At 34.1% G+C, this 15,000-nt stretch overlaps 2 protein-coding genes across 2 annotated transcripts in view; one reads left to right on the plus strand and one right to left on the minus strand.

Moving 5' to 3' along the window:
- Positions 1-2,643: 2,643 nt before the first annotated feature.
- Positions 2,644-11,760, minus strand: LOC125041978 (zinc transporter ZIP9-like). The gene is made up of 7 exons (XM_047637425.1): positions 11,496-11,760; positions 7,564-7,678; positions 7,062-7,202; positions 6,634-6,711; positions 4,032-4,117; positions 3,689-3,823; positions 2,644-3,371 (listed from the first exon to the last, which is right to left on the minus strand). The coding sequence occupies exons 1-7, from the start codon at positions 11,589-11,591 to the stop codon at positions 3,150-3,152; spliced, it is 873 nt and encodes a 290-aa protein (XP_047493381.1). The 5' UTR covers positions 11,592-11,760; the 3' UTR covers positions 2,644-3,149.
- A 652-nt stretch (positions 11,761-12,412) lies between these two features.
- Positions 12,413-15,000, plus strand: part of LOC125041926 (protein disulfide-isomerase A5-like) — a 27,305-nt gene continuing 24,717 nt past the window's right edge. The window contains exon 1 of the mRNA XM_047637328.1: positions 12,413-12,462. Coding sequence (XP_047493284.1) covers positions 12,433-12,462 — 30 coding nt within the window. The 5' untranslated portion in view covers positions 12,413-12,432. The remainder of the gene's footprint in view (positions 12,463-15,000) is intronic.

Below are 15,000 nucleotides of genomic sequence, written 5' to 3' on the forward strand. Positions count from 1 at the left end.
TTTCTTTGATATTTTTGAGCCTGCATTGTTATATCATAGACGTACAGAATGATTTTGAAGACATTCATCCCACCGAAGTCAATACCATCATATGACTCGGATACGGAAATTCTTACCATTTCGTTCCAGCAACTGTCTTGAATGATTTCAAATCTTACCCATATAGAGTGAATATGTATTTGATGTACTACTAAAACGGAATAGAAACATTTTATTCACCCTTACAATAAAAAGTTTTATTAAGAAACTTACGATGTGATTTGTAAGTCATGAAAAAAAAAAAAAAATTATTTGAGACTTTCTCAAATTTATCTGAAAAAAATCACACTCTAAATGGCTGGCTGTAGTATATCAAACTGTATCAAGTTGAAGACAAACACTTTGATACAAAATTAAAAGATATTTCAACAGGTTCCAATAATGTACGTGTTAAGGGTAAACATGTTTCAGAGTGTATCAAAGTGTTAGGGGTTTTGGAAATGTTAAAAAAAAAGAAGCCTTATGTGTGTGTGTGTGTGTGTGTGTGTTTGAGAAGATTTGTATAAGCTAAACATGTAAGATTAAATAAATTCTATAAAATAATAGAATAGATACATAGAATAACATTAGCACATGTATTCTGGCAATATGATATATAAGTTTAGTTACAGAGTTTTGCTACTTTCATTAGCAAACAGGCTACCTCTAGACTGTCATTTTATATGTAGTATCATTTACTTTCACTATACAGAACAAGTGAGCTTTGACCAAAGTAACTTGTGTTCCAGTTCACTATATAAAACAACAGCTAATACCAAATGTAGATTAAGCATTTCAGGCTATAATAAACAAGTCTTTCATTTTTCGTGAATAGTTCACTCTTCATCCTCTGCACCCTAAGAGTTATTGGAAGGGAGAAAGAAATGGACCAAAAAGTATTATTCAAAATGTTTGATCTTGGAAATGCATTTACATTCAGCTGTCAGTTCTATGGACTGATCCACTGATAATTACAGTAAAGGAAGACAAAAAATATACAAACTATGAGGCTCAAATAATTCCCTGAAAAAAAAAAAAAAAAAAAAAAAAAAAAACACACACACACACACATGCCAAATTCCATACAAACACAAAAGTAAAATGTAAGAGAAGAGAGTATTTCAAAAGTACCATTATATTTCCAACACACTCATACAAATGCTCAACTGGCAATATAAATAAGAAGGGGAAATTAATAACATTGATTTGGAATAAAAATAAATAATTAAAACAATTAAAATAACTAAAACAGAATAATAATAAATCTTTAATAATTACAAAAAGATACAGGATCCACTGGGAGTCAACCTAAATACATTAATTAAAATCATGGCAGTTTCTATCAATTTATACTTCATACACTTCTATTTTCACGAGAAGAGTCGGACTCTATGCTTTGCTGACAAAAAAAAAAAAAAAAATCAAACATCTATATACGTATCACAGTCACATATGTATAGCAATGAATAATATGCAGCAATTACAGTTAGTATAATTTTGATATTAGTACAACTAATAATGGTAATGGTAATGGCAGTAGTGATAATGGTGAAGTTGGTGATAATAATGTTCTGCATGATACAATGACTGTTATAAGTTATGATAATAATAATCACATAGATAATTGTTAGATTAATAACAGCATTAAAAATATTTGTAATTTCACTGGTTCTGGGGCTGATTATAATGAGGAAAAATATAAATAATAATAGTAATAGTAATACTGACATCAACAATAATAATAACAATAACAATAATAATAATAATTATAATAATAATAATAATAATAATAGCAATAATAATAATAATAGCAATAATAGCAGTAGTAGTAATAATATTCTAATCACAACAACAACAACAATAATAATAATAATAATAATAATAATAATGATAATAATAATAATAATAATGATAATAATAATAATAATAATGATAATAATAATAATAATATATACATTAATGCTGGTATATTGCAATGTGAAAATATGAACATATAATTTTTGAAAAACTACGTATCTGTCTGGTTCCCATTTTGTCTTTCCATTATCTTGCAATGTACTGTAAACCTAATGGAGCATTAGAAAAATCATTCACTTGTGACAGCAGAGTAAGAGGAAAACTGAAGTGGAAATCTTGGGTATCTTTCCCTTTTGTTCTAAGGAATGTTGAATGTTGCAGTAACTGCTATATTTCATTGCAAAACCTTTTTAAATAATACTAATCCTTGAATTAACTGCATATATCTATTATAGTGAAAGCTAAATAATCTCTAAAATGTGTAATAAAAATGAGCAGTATTTCACTATATTTCAAAGTGCGGTTAACTACATTACGTTCACAACCTGTGCCTTTATGGTAGTGTCACAATATATAAAAACTGTTCCTCAGTTCAAAAATACAACAATGGTAAATCTCTAAATCAGTTTTATCCTCATGATGAAGATAAATCATATATATATATTAAACCTGCAAAGTCATCCAGCTATCATATTTCAGCTTGTATCTGTATGACAATAACTACTTGAATATGGGGATAAAAATGACTGCTCTGTCTGACAACCTTTCATGTGGGGATGTATGGTTCCCTTGGTAGTTGTAAAGAGGCACCATTACTAATAAACAACAAAAACTGTAAGACAGTTTAATAAACAAAATCTATTATTTCCATAAATTTTATAAAAAAGGAAGAAGAGAAGACTTGTGCATATTCCTTAAAAACACTAAAATTTTCTATCTATAATCTAAAAAGTAACCAAAACATCAGTGCTTGCACCCGAATAGACAAAAGAAGGATAGGAGAAGTACCAACTTACGACACAAAAGACTGTCCATCGACACAGTGGAATGTTCTTGCAAAGGGTCTCTCTTGCCAGTGTTGCTACAAGATCAGCTCACTAATGAACATTAGTCTTAAATGAGCAGCACTGCTTTTTTCAATCCACATACAATCACTGGCACAGGAAGCTCTGTGTCGCCAAGGTGGCTTTCAACATCCTTTCACACCACAGAACATGTTTTAAAGGTACAGGAATGCCCAAAATACTCCAAATATTCAAATATCACCTGAAAGACGCCTCAGACATTAGATATGGTAAGCCCATGAAGATGAATAACGCAAGGAGTCAAACTGCCTAGTGATGATGGCCAAATGTGAGGAACAGAGGCAGCAAGGAGCCACAAATGAGGGCCAGCAACTGTTTGCGGGAGAAATGGTTGCCTCCCCCTCCTCCCTCATGGCTGTGGCTGGTGAGCTCTGGCAGGACATGTACTGTGGCAACATAAAGGAAGGTCCCAGCACTGAAGAGCATAGCGATGCCTGTGCTGTGGGATGATGAGAAGGACTCGGTGCCACTCTGGAAATTTAACAAGTCCTCATAGTTTATTTTCATTGATGAACATTATTATGATATCATTATTAAATCAAATAATTAAATCTATGTTTTTTCTGTTATTAAGCACTAAGTACTCTCTGGAATACTGAAAAGATTTTAGTCATTGTCATCTGAAACAGATCTCTTTTTTTTCTTGAATGGGTTTTTAGAGATACAAAATTTTACTAACAGATTTAATCTGTCAGGACAAAAGAAAAGAAAGAAAGCATAAAAAAAAAGAACACCACTCCATAGCTGCTAAAGCTACCACAGAATCTGGTAGCAGACAGGATATTTACCTGGACAATTGCAACATATGTGACCACTGCACCGATGGGGGCAGCAAGGGCAAACACAAGCAAGTGTCGCCGAATTTGATTTCTCTCTAGTCCGTCATGCAACAAAAAGGTCACAAGCCCAAATGCTGCAGGAGCCTGTTTATAGATACAATCTGTTAATTATATTTTTGTTGCAAAAAATAATAACAGTGACAACATAAACCAGAAAAAAGAAGCACAGGATGAATGCTGTTCGGATCTGTACTTGTAGCTTGTAATGTAAATGAGAGCATTCTAAAGAAATTACCTAAGGATTATATCACTCAATAGACATCACAAATGAACCTAAAAGCAAGAAGTGTACCTTGTGTAGCATGATGGCGAAAAACACGATCATTTCAACATCTGTGTGTGATGATGAGACTGCAGCCCCAAGTGCTATGCCATCAGCTGCAATGTGAAAATTGATAATATGTTAAGCAATCTCTCTTCTCATTTTAATCTACTAATGCTTGAACACAACAGAAGTTCTGAGCCCTATCACATGTTTTGTGCAGTAAAGTGTACTGCAGCCCTCTGGCACTATTTATACTTATCTATTACACCTATTTACTGCAGAACATTGGTTAACTTTGTATACTTCACACTATAAGTACTTTTACATGTGTATGATAACCCTGATTTTTTTTAGTATTCTTCTTACACATCGATGACTCCACAAGTGCTTTGCCACCAGAGTCAGCTACTACTCACCTGTTTATCCCATTCATTGAATTTTTGTGACATTTTTTACATCTTTAAGTGCTTATTACTGTTACTATTGTTATTTACATTGTTAGTATTATCACAATTATTACTATCAAAATAATGATAACAACAATAATAATGATAACAAAAATAAAACCCTCTTCTCCCTATATTCAAGAAATTAGGTAAACAGGAAAGGTCAAGTAGAAAATGCCTTCTTAATGACAGTGATTGTGGAGCCATCTATGTATAATAATACTAAGACAAAAACACAGTGTAGAATGCATTCATACATGCTCTCCCTGTGTCAATCAGTGAGTTAAATTCTCATGATCATTTAACATACTGGCAGCAGGTTCTCCTTTTTCTGGGTATTATATTGGAGCACAAAAAGACTATGTCTGGTGAAAATTCTTATCACCAATATTATCTTTCATAATTTCTATCCAACATTCATACATCAAATAGTAAAAATAATCTTTGATATTCTTTGAGCTGTAAAAGAAGTAACATGGGATTAGGCATCATAAACCTTGGAAAAAATTATCATTATACCTCACTATGCTATTAACTCAACGTATACCGTGTTTTTATAGTTGTGTATAGAGTTTGACCCTGAGCCTGACTTCAAGACATGGTATATGAATTTGATAAAACTTATTGCATTATTGTAAATTATCCCTACTTTTTAACTTATTTTAAATTATCCCTACTTATTAAATTATTGTAAACTATCCCTACTTATTACATTATTGTAAATTATCCCTATCTTAATCATTTTCTCTCGCCCACCTCCTCTCTCTCCCCCTCTCTCTAGGGAAGGGGAGAAGAGGGAAGGGTGCAATTTCAAGCATGATAGGTGTTTTAGATGTTATACTATATAGGCATATATATTTCAGAGTGCAGCTTGCCAACCCAAGTTTCTTGTTCTACATGACTGATGATTGTACTAAAAAGAAAAAATAATCATACATACTTATCAAAGCACCTACAAAACAAAGGCACAAATAAAGAGGCTATGTGAGTGGTTTGTCCCCAAGACATTACCAATGACAGAAAATAGTACATTAAAAGGTAACCCACTCAGTGTTATAAGGTCAACAGTTGTATAGAATTAGACTCTTCAAATAATAATGACCAAATTCACCCTTGGCAAAGAAGAGCTGTCTTTAAGACTTGAAATAATTAAATTCATGATTTAATGAGCAACACCTGTTATTAAGATTCTAAATTTCACTGTAATTCCCCTACCCAAATGACTTTGGTCTTTGGGCTCAAAATTAATTGACAGGAATATACCATCAAGAAAATTTGGCTGAAGGATGGGGGTGATGTAAATTACTTGCCATGAGTGCACAAAGAAAGGAGAATAGACTTAGTGGCTCTTTTAAGCAAGTGTGGAATGAACCAACCATGAGCCATAATTGGAAGAGTACTGGCTCTAGGGAGGACACTATTCCCATGCTCAGGATCCTATTCATGCTCGTCATGGCTGGCAACACAGGGTGTGTTACAGAAAAGTGAATAATACAAAATATTTTTAAAATGATACAAATATTAAAAGGTTACTTATTTTTATTGCAATCTATTGAGATGATACCTTGCAAAGAGGAGGCAAGGAGTCATGGTGTCACACATGAGCATTGGTGTGGGCCAAGCTGATATGCCACACCCCCAAGAGAGTCAACACTCAAGTAAGCCTATTGCCTGGATCCCAAGCCACATGCGGTTTGTGATGCACCCAGATTCACCACGAGTGCAATTTACTAGTTGACAATATATTCTTGGAAAAACAAGAAAAGAATACCAAGAACAAACAGTGAGTGAGAGAACACCACCAGACTAATATGACAATAACTGACCAAGGAACCATTCCATATACCTGGACTAAGTAAACTCATAATTATCATTAGAAAGTGAAGGTGCAGTAAAGTATATTTGTCTCTGTTGGAGGTGTCTTTCTTTCACAATCTATCTTTATCAAATTGTATAAAAGATCATTCTCTCTCCCTCTATTTTCCCCTCTTCCCCCCTATCTCCCTCTCTTATTCTTATCTGCTTCATTCCCTATCTCCTTATCTCCCTCCCACCCAATCTCTGACCGTGTTTATATACAAATCACTGAGTTTATAGTAACCTTCCTTTTTTCTTTGGGGTTAAAGCTAGTTAATGATCATATTTCAAAATGAATTAAAAGTTCTAAGCTACAGTAATCTTACCTGCAGCATGTACCACTAAGCCTAAGGTGGCTGTAAGTGAACTTCTCCTTCCTTTGGTAACTCCATTCTCTGCATCACCTGTGTATACCATATTATATTAGTACAGAAGAAAATGAAATCAAACTGCTGTACTGTTCAACATAGACAATTAAAAAACAACAACTAAGTCATGTAAGGAAATTCCTCTTGTTAAATATCTCATTATAAACCTACAATGAACACCTGAAGAGAATTTTACTAATATCTTTGGGTTATTTCCACTGTTCTCATTGCCAGAAAATGGGAATATAACTGAAAATAGTGGGTTAGTCAGCATTCTATTTGTTTACACATACTCTTGAACTGAATAAACAGAATTTAATCCTTAGAAATCCTCCTTTCAGCTGTAGAACATGCAGCAACTCCTATGTGCAGCCAGTAAAAATCACCTGCTTTGCGATGGCCACCTGAGCACTGGTCTATGAGCAACATCAACAGGAACCCAAGGACAAGGGGTGGTCCGATGAGGTTGTGTGGTTCTGTGTGCGCCTGCTCCTCACCAGTGTGGCTGTGGCCTTCAGTGTGACTGCCTGGAATAAAGGATTTGGATCAGGTCACCAGAATCGGTGCATATACATGAAGAAATTACTGTTACTGTTGTTGAGATATGTATTTTAAAAAAAGATTTCTATAGTGGTACTGGTGCCATCTGGTGATAATTTTCAACTGTTTGGTTCTCCTTGACAAGAACTGCTAGAGGCACTGCTGGTTACAGTAATTGGTACTTTTGCAGTTTCATATAGACTGAAAAGATGCACACACACACACACACACACACACACACACACACACACACACACACACACACACACACACACACACACACACACACACACACACACACAAACACACAAACACACAAACATACAAATTGAAATAAGCAATAAATACCTTTTGTGCTTGTTTCCATACTGAAGAGTGTGTTGACTCCTTCAGGAATGATGACAGTGAGAGAAGTGCCGACAAGCAGTCCGGCTCCCAACACCGTCACTACCTCCATACGGTCCTGTAAGAACAAAAGGCAATTGTCTTCAAATTTAACAATATACTACAGGCAGATGTTCATATGGAATTACAAGAGGATAGATTTATTAGTAGACATCCTTATTATACAATACAGGTGTAAATGCATGCTCACAAAAGCACACAGGCACATATAAAGATATTTACTGGATATTAGAGCATCTACCTGTAACAGATAGTGACTTATTAACTTTTTCCTTCTCTGTGTCTCTCAGTCTTTATCAATCTACTAAGTACCTTTCAGTCTCTATATCGCATGTACACCACCTACATCTCCCTAGGCGGTGTAAATAGCTACATCTCTAATTCATGGACCAGTATCTTCTATACTTTTAGACCTTTTGCTCTCTTCCTGTCAGATCATTCTGCCCGTTTGCATCTAAATCAGTTCATGTGTTTATAAGCATAGCTAAAGAAATGCTGGATATAATAGTGCATAGAACCACACTGAATATAGATTATTTGGTAGTCAAAAAGGATTATCCAAACCAGAAACAAGAGTCTGCTTCACAGACATCCCTAACCTTATTCTTTGCCACAAACAAAAATCAACTACCATAAGAAATAATACATTGAACAGAAATTCATGCAATTTACAGAGACCCAACTTCATGTGTACAACTGTTTATGAACACATTCATATAAGGTTATTAACACTTAAATTTACGCATATAAGTTTGCAGCAAAACATGCATGGTTTCTGATCACTGAGGCTAAACTAAAACTTACTGATAATTACAAGGAACACCTCATTTGATCCTCTATACTGAAAAATTATCTTAAAAACAAATTATACATATATTTATATATATATACATATATTTATATATATATACATATATATATATATATATATATATATATATATATATATATATATATATATATATATTATGTGGACATTAGAAACACAAAAAACAAAGAAAGAAAGAGTAAATATAGATGGAAAGAGGATGGGAGAGGGAGTGGGGAGTGGAAAGAGAGAGGGGGAAGAAAAGGAGAGACAGTAGGAGGGTGGAAGGAAGCAGGGAAGGGGAGGAAGAAGGGAGATTGAGAGAGGATGATAGAGAGGGAGAGAGGTATGGAGAAGATAAGACGTTTGTTTAAAGAGACCCCCTAACTTCTGATAGCATATCATACAGCCAAAGTCTTTGCCTTTCACTTCCATAAAAGTATTGACATTTTTCACATTTGTGAGTATAAATAGAAGTTAAAACACACTTCTTGAAGTTACAGTAGACTAAATTAAACTGCCATTGTAAAAAGTGAAATTTTATACAATATGGTACCTTTTCAATTTTCTTTCTTTCCATAACTCCTCTTCTTTATCTACTCCAGGATTATATATATATATATATATATATATATATATATATATATATATATACACATAGTTTAAATTAATCTACATATATCAGAGAGCCAACTTTATCAAGATGTTGTTTCTGTAACTTATGTAAATTTTAATGTATTTGGTATTTTGTTCTAATGAGCTAAAGTAAAGAAACTAAAACTGTTCAGTCCATTTTGTATCTTTTTAACCCACTCATGATAATCACTGAGCCATGCTTTTGGCACAGTCAGACACTTGAGTGAAAAATGAGAAGCATGGGAAATGTAAACTTAATCCACTTTTGGTCTGCAATGACTTTTAACCCAATGCTGCTGGGTGGTTATATTCACAGTAGCCTGGGCGCCAGGGGATTGTGTCATCACCATTGCATGTGCGGCATGACCATACATGCCCCCGGAAAACGGGACCAGCACACCATGTCATGAATGTACCTCCCTCCTGGAATACAGTCTAGGCATGCCATGGCATGTACATACATGCCACCCGGCAGCAACAAGTTAAGGCAATGACACTAATAAGAGACTTGTATGCTACATTTAAGGCGCTGTATCTTTTTAGCCCCATACTGATGAGTCATGCCTAGTGGTGTCATAGCAAACAGCTCAGTCTGTGGCGTATAGCTGTATGCTGTGGCAATGCGCCAGAGCACTTGGAGCGAGATGTTCAGCTTGATGTAGCAGACTTCTGTGCCCAAAGTCTGCTTGTTGCCAGTCATTTCCATGGTGTAGAATTTTTATTTATTTTCTTCACCTGTCAGTGTTGGGTTAACCCCTTGGTGATAGGTGCAAAAAACTAAAATAAAACTCTACGCTCGGTGCGCTTTGGCGCACCACCACGGCATACAGCGACACGCCACATTTCGAGCGGTTTCTTTTCATGTCTATAGACGTGACCTGTCAGGAAGGGGTTAATGGTCATAGTACAGGATACCCTGAATGTTATAGGTAGCAAACCTTTTTATAAAGGAAATATCATCTCATACTTAAAATGCCAAAATTTGCACATTTGTAATTTATAAATAATGTACTCAACTGTCTATGAGCCTCCAAATTTCTTTATGTCACTATTAATTAAATATCAGGCAGGCTTGGGACTTTGTTCAACTGAAGTGAACATTAAGAGGGAGTAGAAATGGGAAGGAAATACAATTGTATTGGGCATTATCTAAATTTGTTTAGGTCACTCTGTTTTCCTATTCAATGTTGATTTCATGTTGAATATTAGACATGATTTAACACACACGCATACGCACGCACTTACTCACTCACACATTAGCCTTTAATACAAATTGAAATAACAAAGATCATCCCTATTATGTGTATGTGGTATGCTTTTTAAATAGTTTTTGCATTCTATGCATATATTAATTTGTTATTATTTGGTTCCAGCATGTTTCTCATGGTACTTGATCTAGAGATCTATGCTTGTATGAGATATCCCATTTTGGTCTATCCCAGTTCTGGCTACACTGTTTTGATCTTTTCTGGTACAAGGTATCTTTACTCATCTTATCTAGTATAGGATACCCAGAGTGTGCTGGGTATCAAATTATTTGATTGATCTGTTTCTTCTTTCCTGAAATTGGATGCACTATAGCTAGAGTATGCAAACTGACAGGGTCAACTGAATAATAGTTATACTAATAATAGGATGCATATAACAAAATAATGTACTGGACTTCAATAAAAAAAAATCAGGTGGTCCTACTTTAATATCACCCCTTAATATCTAGTAACAGCAATTAGTAAGAGTAAATTGTATTGCTTTAGGAAGAAACTGGAACTACAGTGTCTCTTTTCCGTGCTACTAAGAACTCACAGTCGTTCTGACAATTCAAGATAACACTCTAATCATAAAGAAATTTCAAACTTATCACAATGCAAGTTCCATATAATTTTAAATTTTACACTGACAACTTTCACTTCTCTCTGCTCTACCGGATATGATTTGAGGATACTTGATGTCAATTTTTGAATGCAGCCACAGAAAACATTACAATAATCTTTCCCCTATCATGTTTGGCAGCATTTCCATACCAAAAACTTATCTATAGCTTTGCTATTCTGAAAAATGTTCTAGCATACTGGCTCATTAAGGATAGAATCATAAAATTTGCTGTGTATATCTGTCACAGTTTCCAACTCCAATAATTTCCTTTTTATTTAACTTCTATGCTTTTCTTAGAAAATGGAAACTAACATTACATATCAACTTCGAACCACAATAAATAAAAATTGATACTATAGAAAAATAATTCACTTTTTGCCACTTGGTGCACATAACGACCTTGAGCCGCGGTGTGTTACTGAAGAGCGTGATAAAGGTGTCAACATAACCCCTTATTTCCCACGAACGATACACTGTCACACCATCACACTACACGCACCATACACCTCACCATACAAAAGACGGCTGAATCCTCCAATAAAAGCCGGAATTGACCTACCTCAGACATGGTCATGACGAGAGGAATGGAACCCGCTGTGTAACAACCAACCAACATGGCAAAGGAGAGGAGCGACAGGACCATCACAGGCTCCATTTTCGGCCGAAATTCTCCCTCCTTTTGCGAATGAAAGACAAATAACAAAGCCCAATTACGTGGCCATGTAAATCCCCCGGCTTACGAAGGGAGAATAAGAATAAACGACGATAAAATCCGAGGAAATTGCATTGGCAGCGTCGCTCTCTACTGCCTCCAGCTGTTTCTGTGACACAAGTAAACATAAGAGATGCAGGGGAAATTCGGCCGCTCTCTGGGGGAGATTCGAGTCAGATCTGGGGGATTTGAGGGCAGTTTTGGGGGGAATCTGGGAACAAAATTGTCTCCTGAGGGGCTACAGGGATGTTTCTGGGGCTGGATTTCGCGCTTGGAAGAGATGTTCTATGAGTTATTATTGGTTTTAGAAGCCTAATTACGAATATGATCAAACAGATGATAATCAAGTGTATTTCATATCCTCATAACATATAGAATGAAGAGGTGAATTTCCTAACACAGTGTAGAAAAGAAACAAATCCCAGTATTATGCATTTTTAGATTCCTTAAAGAACAAAGATATTATAACGACTTGGATCGTATCCTTGAAAACAAGTTTATAGAGCACCTTAAAACCTGTTCAAACACCTGTAATTCCAAGATCCGGGTGAATAACAATTAGGGGAAATTCCCTAGAATGCCCTCAAACTATATGAATTTACAAATAATTTTGGATTATCTCTGGCTTTTCTTAGCTCTATGATAAAATAACTACACGCAAAAAATATGAAAGAAAAATGAAAAATAGTCAAGGAAAATAACCAAGAAGTAACTTGCATCGTTGTTTGCCAAAAGTCTTCATTTTCCAATCAGCCTGGGTCAGACGTGGCTGTGCGAGGACGCGATGCGGCGCTCCGTCTTATTATTGGCATTTGTGAGTAAAATAGGGCTACTTTTGCATAAATTACTGCGGATCGTTAATTAGCAAGCTGATAAACACCAATCTCGATGCTAATGTGGGAAAACATATTATTACTCTGGGCTTTTAGAGGGAAATCACGTCTCGGCACTTAGTACAAAAACCCAACCATGGATTTGCATTATATTAATAAAAGCGAATTACTATTTCCAGTAATTATATATCAGTGTTTTCTTACACTGGACGTGTTTATTTTAGTAATGAGAAGTATGTAATTTGCCTGGAAAGGTTTCATTTAGGGTAAAAAGAGGGAAGATAGAGGTAAATAAAGAGACCGGGTGTGAGGAACCACCTGACGAGGTTATAGGCCTATTTAGGAAAGGGTTTGGTTCCTTTTATTTATCAAGTTTGGATTTAGGTATTACAGCTTTGATTTTGTTTCTCTTTGATGTCTGTGTTATAATTACTTTTTAATTATTTGATATTTTGTTTAACTCCAATTATATCCTAATTCTATTAATCTTATGCATATTTATTCACATATGTGTAACTCTGAGAAGAAATATAAATATTAAATTCTGTGATTAGATGAGAACACACACACTTGAGGATTTAATAGAATTTCAACTCGTATGAGCTGGAAAGGGAGAGTAAGTGACTAAACCTTTGAGATAACTTTAACATACATGTGAAAGGAGTTACTCGGTTCACTTGTACTGGTACTTCTGTCTGGCTTCTGTTATGTACATGAAATTTAGATAAAACTTTGATTCATTGTTTTTGTATAGCTATTTTGCAAGTCATTTACTGTTGGTTTGATTTCAACTCCCTCATCTATCACAGATTTTAGAAAATGGATAAATACTTAGAATTTTGAATATTTCTAGGTCTCTAAGATTGATCTAAGATTGGGTGTTCTTATCATCAGTTTGTTAAAAAGGGTTAGTTGAATGCAGATTTAGCTATGAAAGCCAGGGATTAACAGCTTTAAGTTATCTGAGTTATGTCTGTCAGTCAGTATTTGAGCTCTCAAGGTAGTTTACTGAATAAAGTAATTTCTTAGTTAAAGGGTCAGAGATTTTAGTTTCTATAATCCCCAGAATATGTTTATGAATATAGTCATTCTTATTCAAATATAACCCAAACATGTTTCCCTGGAAAGGCTTCTATTGATATGCAAGGATTTTTTTCCCCTTGATTTGAGGTAGCTTGTTCTTTTTAGTATACTGGAAATGATTGATTGTAGATCATAGATATGAAAGCTGAGGATTAACTTGCTTGGTATTTTCTAAGGTGTATCTGAAAGTCATTTTTTGACCTTTCATAATTGTTTGTTGAATAAAAAAGTTTCATAACTAAAGGATTGCTAAATAAAAGATCACAACATACTTTGATATTCATATATTTTGATTTCTGTAATCTATAATTTGTACATATGAACATAGTCACTTTTGCTCAAATATGACCCTGTATAAATTTCCTATAAATATGAGAAGAAAAGGAAAAAAATAATCTTGTATAGTTTTAAACATTTCCTAAGACTAACAGCTTCAAGAATTGGAGTTTTAGAAAGAAAGTGGCAATGTTAATATATTGTTTAAAGTCATGGGGATTTTATTTTGATATTATGGTTTATAAATGGTAGAGCAAACCCCATTTTCCATATTGATATTATGTCACTTGTGATCTAAGGACACTGTGTTTTCTTAGTCTAGAAATTAATGATAGAAAAAAAATACAATGTAAAGGATTCTGCAATTGTTAAGAATAAGACAGCAGTAATCTTATCATGCTTTACACCCTGAAGGCCACCAAGTGACTGGCATGTATAGTCAGCAAGATAGAGCTTGGACTGATTTCTTACTTTACACTAAGGAGTTAATGGGGGGTCAAGAAGCTGTTATTAGGATATATTTTTTGAGGTTTGTTTGCCTTTGTTGTATTAAGTATGAAGAGCAAAGGCCATAGTATAGCTAGAGTGTAGAATCTTTTTTTTTTTTTTTTTTTTTTTGAAGATTTCAATAGTATAAGCTTGAGATAAGATGGCAAGAAGTACCAAGTTTGAGTTGTGTAGTAACAGTTTCTACTATTCACAGTAAAAGTAAGAGAGGAGTAAAATGAGAGCAGTGATCTCAGTGAAATATATATATTTTTTTAAAATACAGATACAGTGCCTCCATTGATTTTAAAATACCCATAATAGTTTTGATTTATAGCTTAAATGTATGAATGAATTTAAATATATCAGTATTTTATTGTAGAATGTTTATATAAAGTATCTTCAAAAGCCATTTGGAAGTGGATTGTTCATAGTTAATACAGAATTGTGTGACATTCTCATATAGAAGCAAGTAAAAGATGAGATAATGAAAAATGAAGTTGGGTGTTACATATATAAATATACAAAAATATTACATAGTTCAATGTGCTAAGATGGTATTCAAGTCCATTATAGAAAATGTAACAGGTAAAGAAAAATGTATAATTCAAACATAATATATATATATATATATATATATATATATATAAATATAAATATAAATATAAATATGA

Source organism: Penaeus chinensis, chromosome 31, assembly GCF_019202785.1.
Source record: "Penaeus chinensis breed Huanghai No. 1 chromosome 31, ASM1920278v2, whole genome shotgun sequence".
Lineage (NCBI taxonomy): Eukaryota > Metazoa > Arthropoda > Malacostraca > Decapoda > Penaeidae > Penaeus > Penaeus chinensis.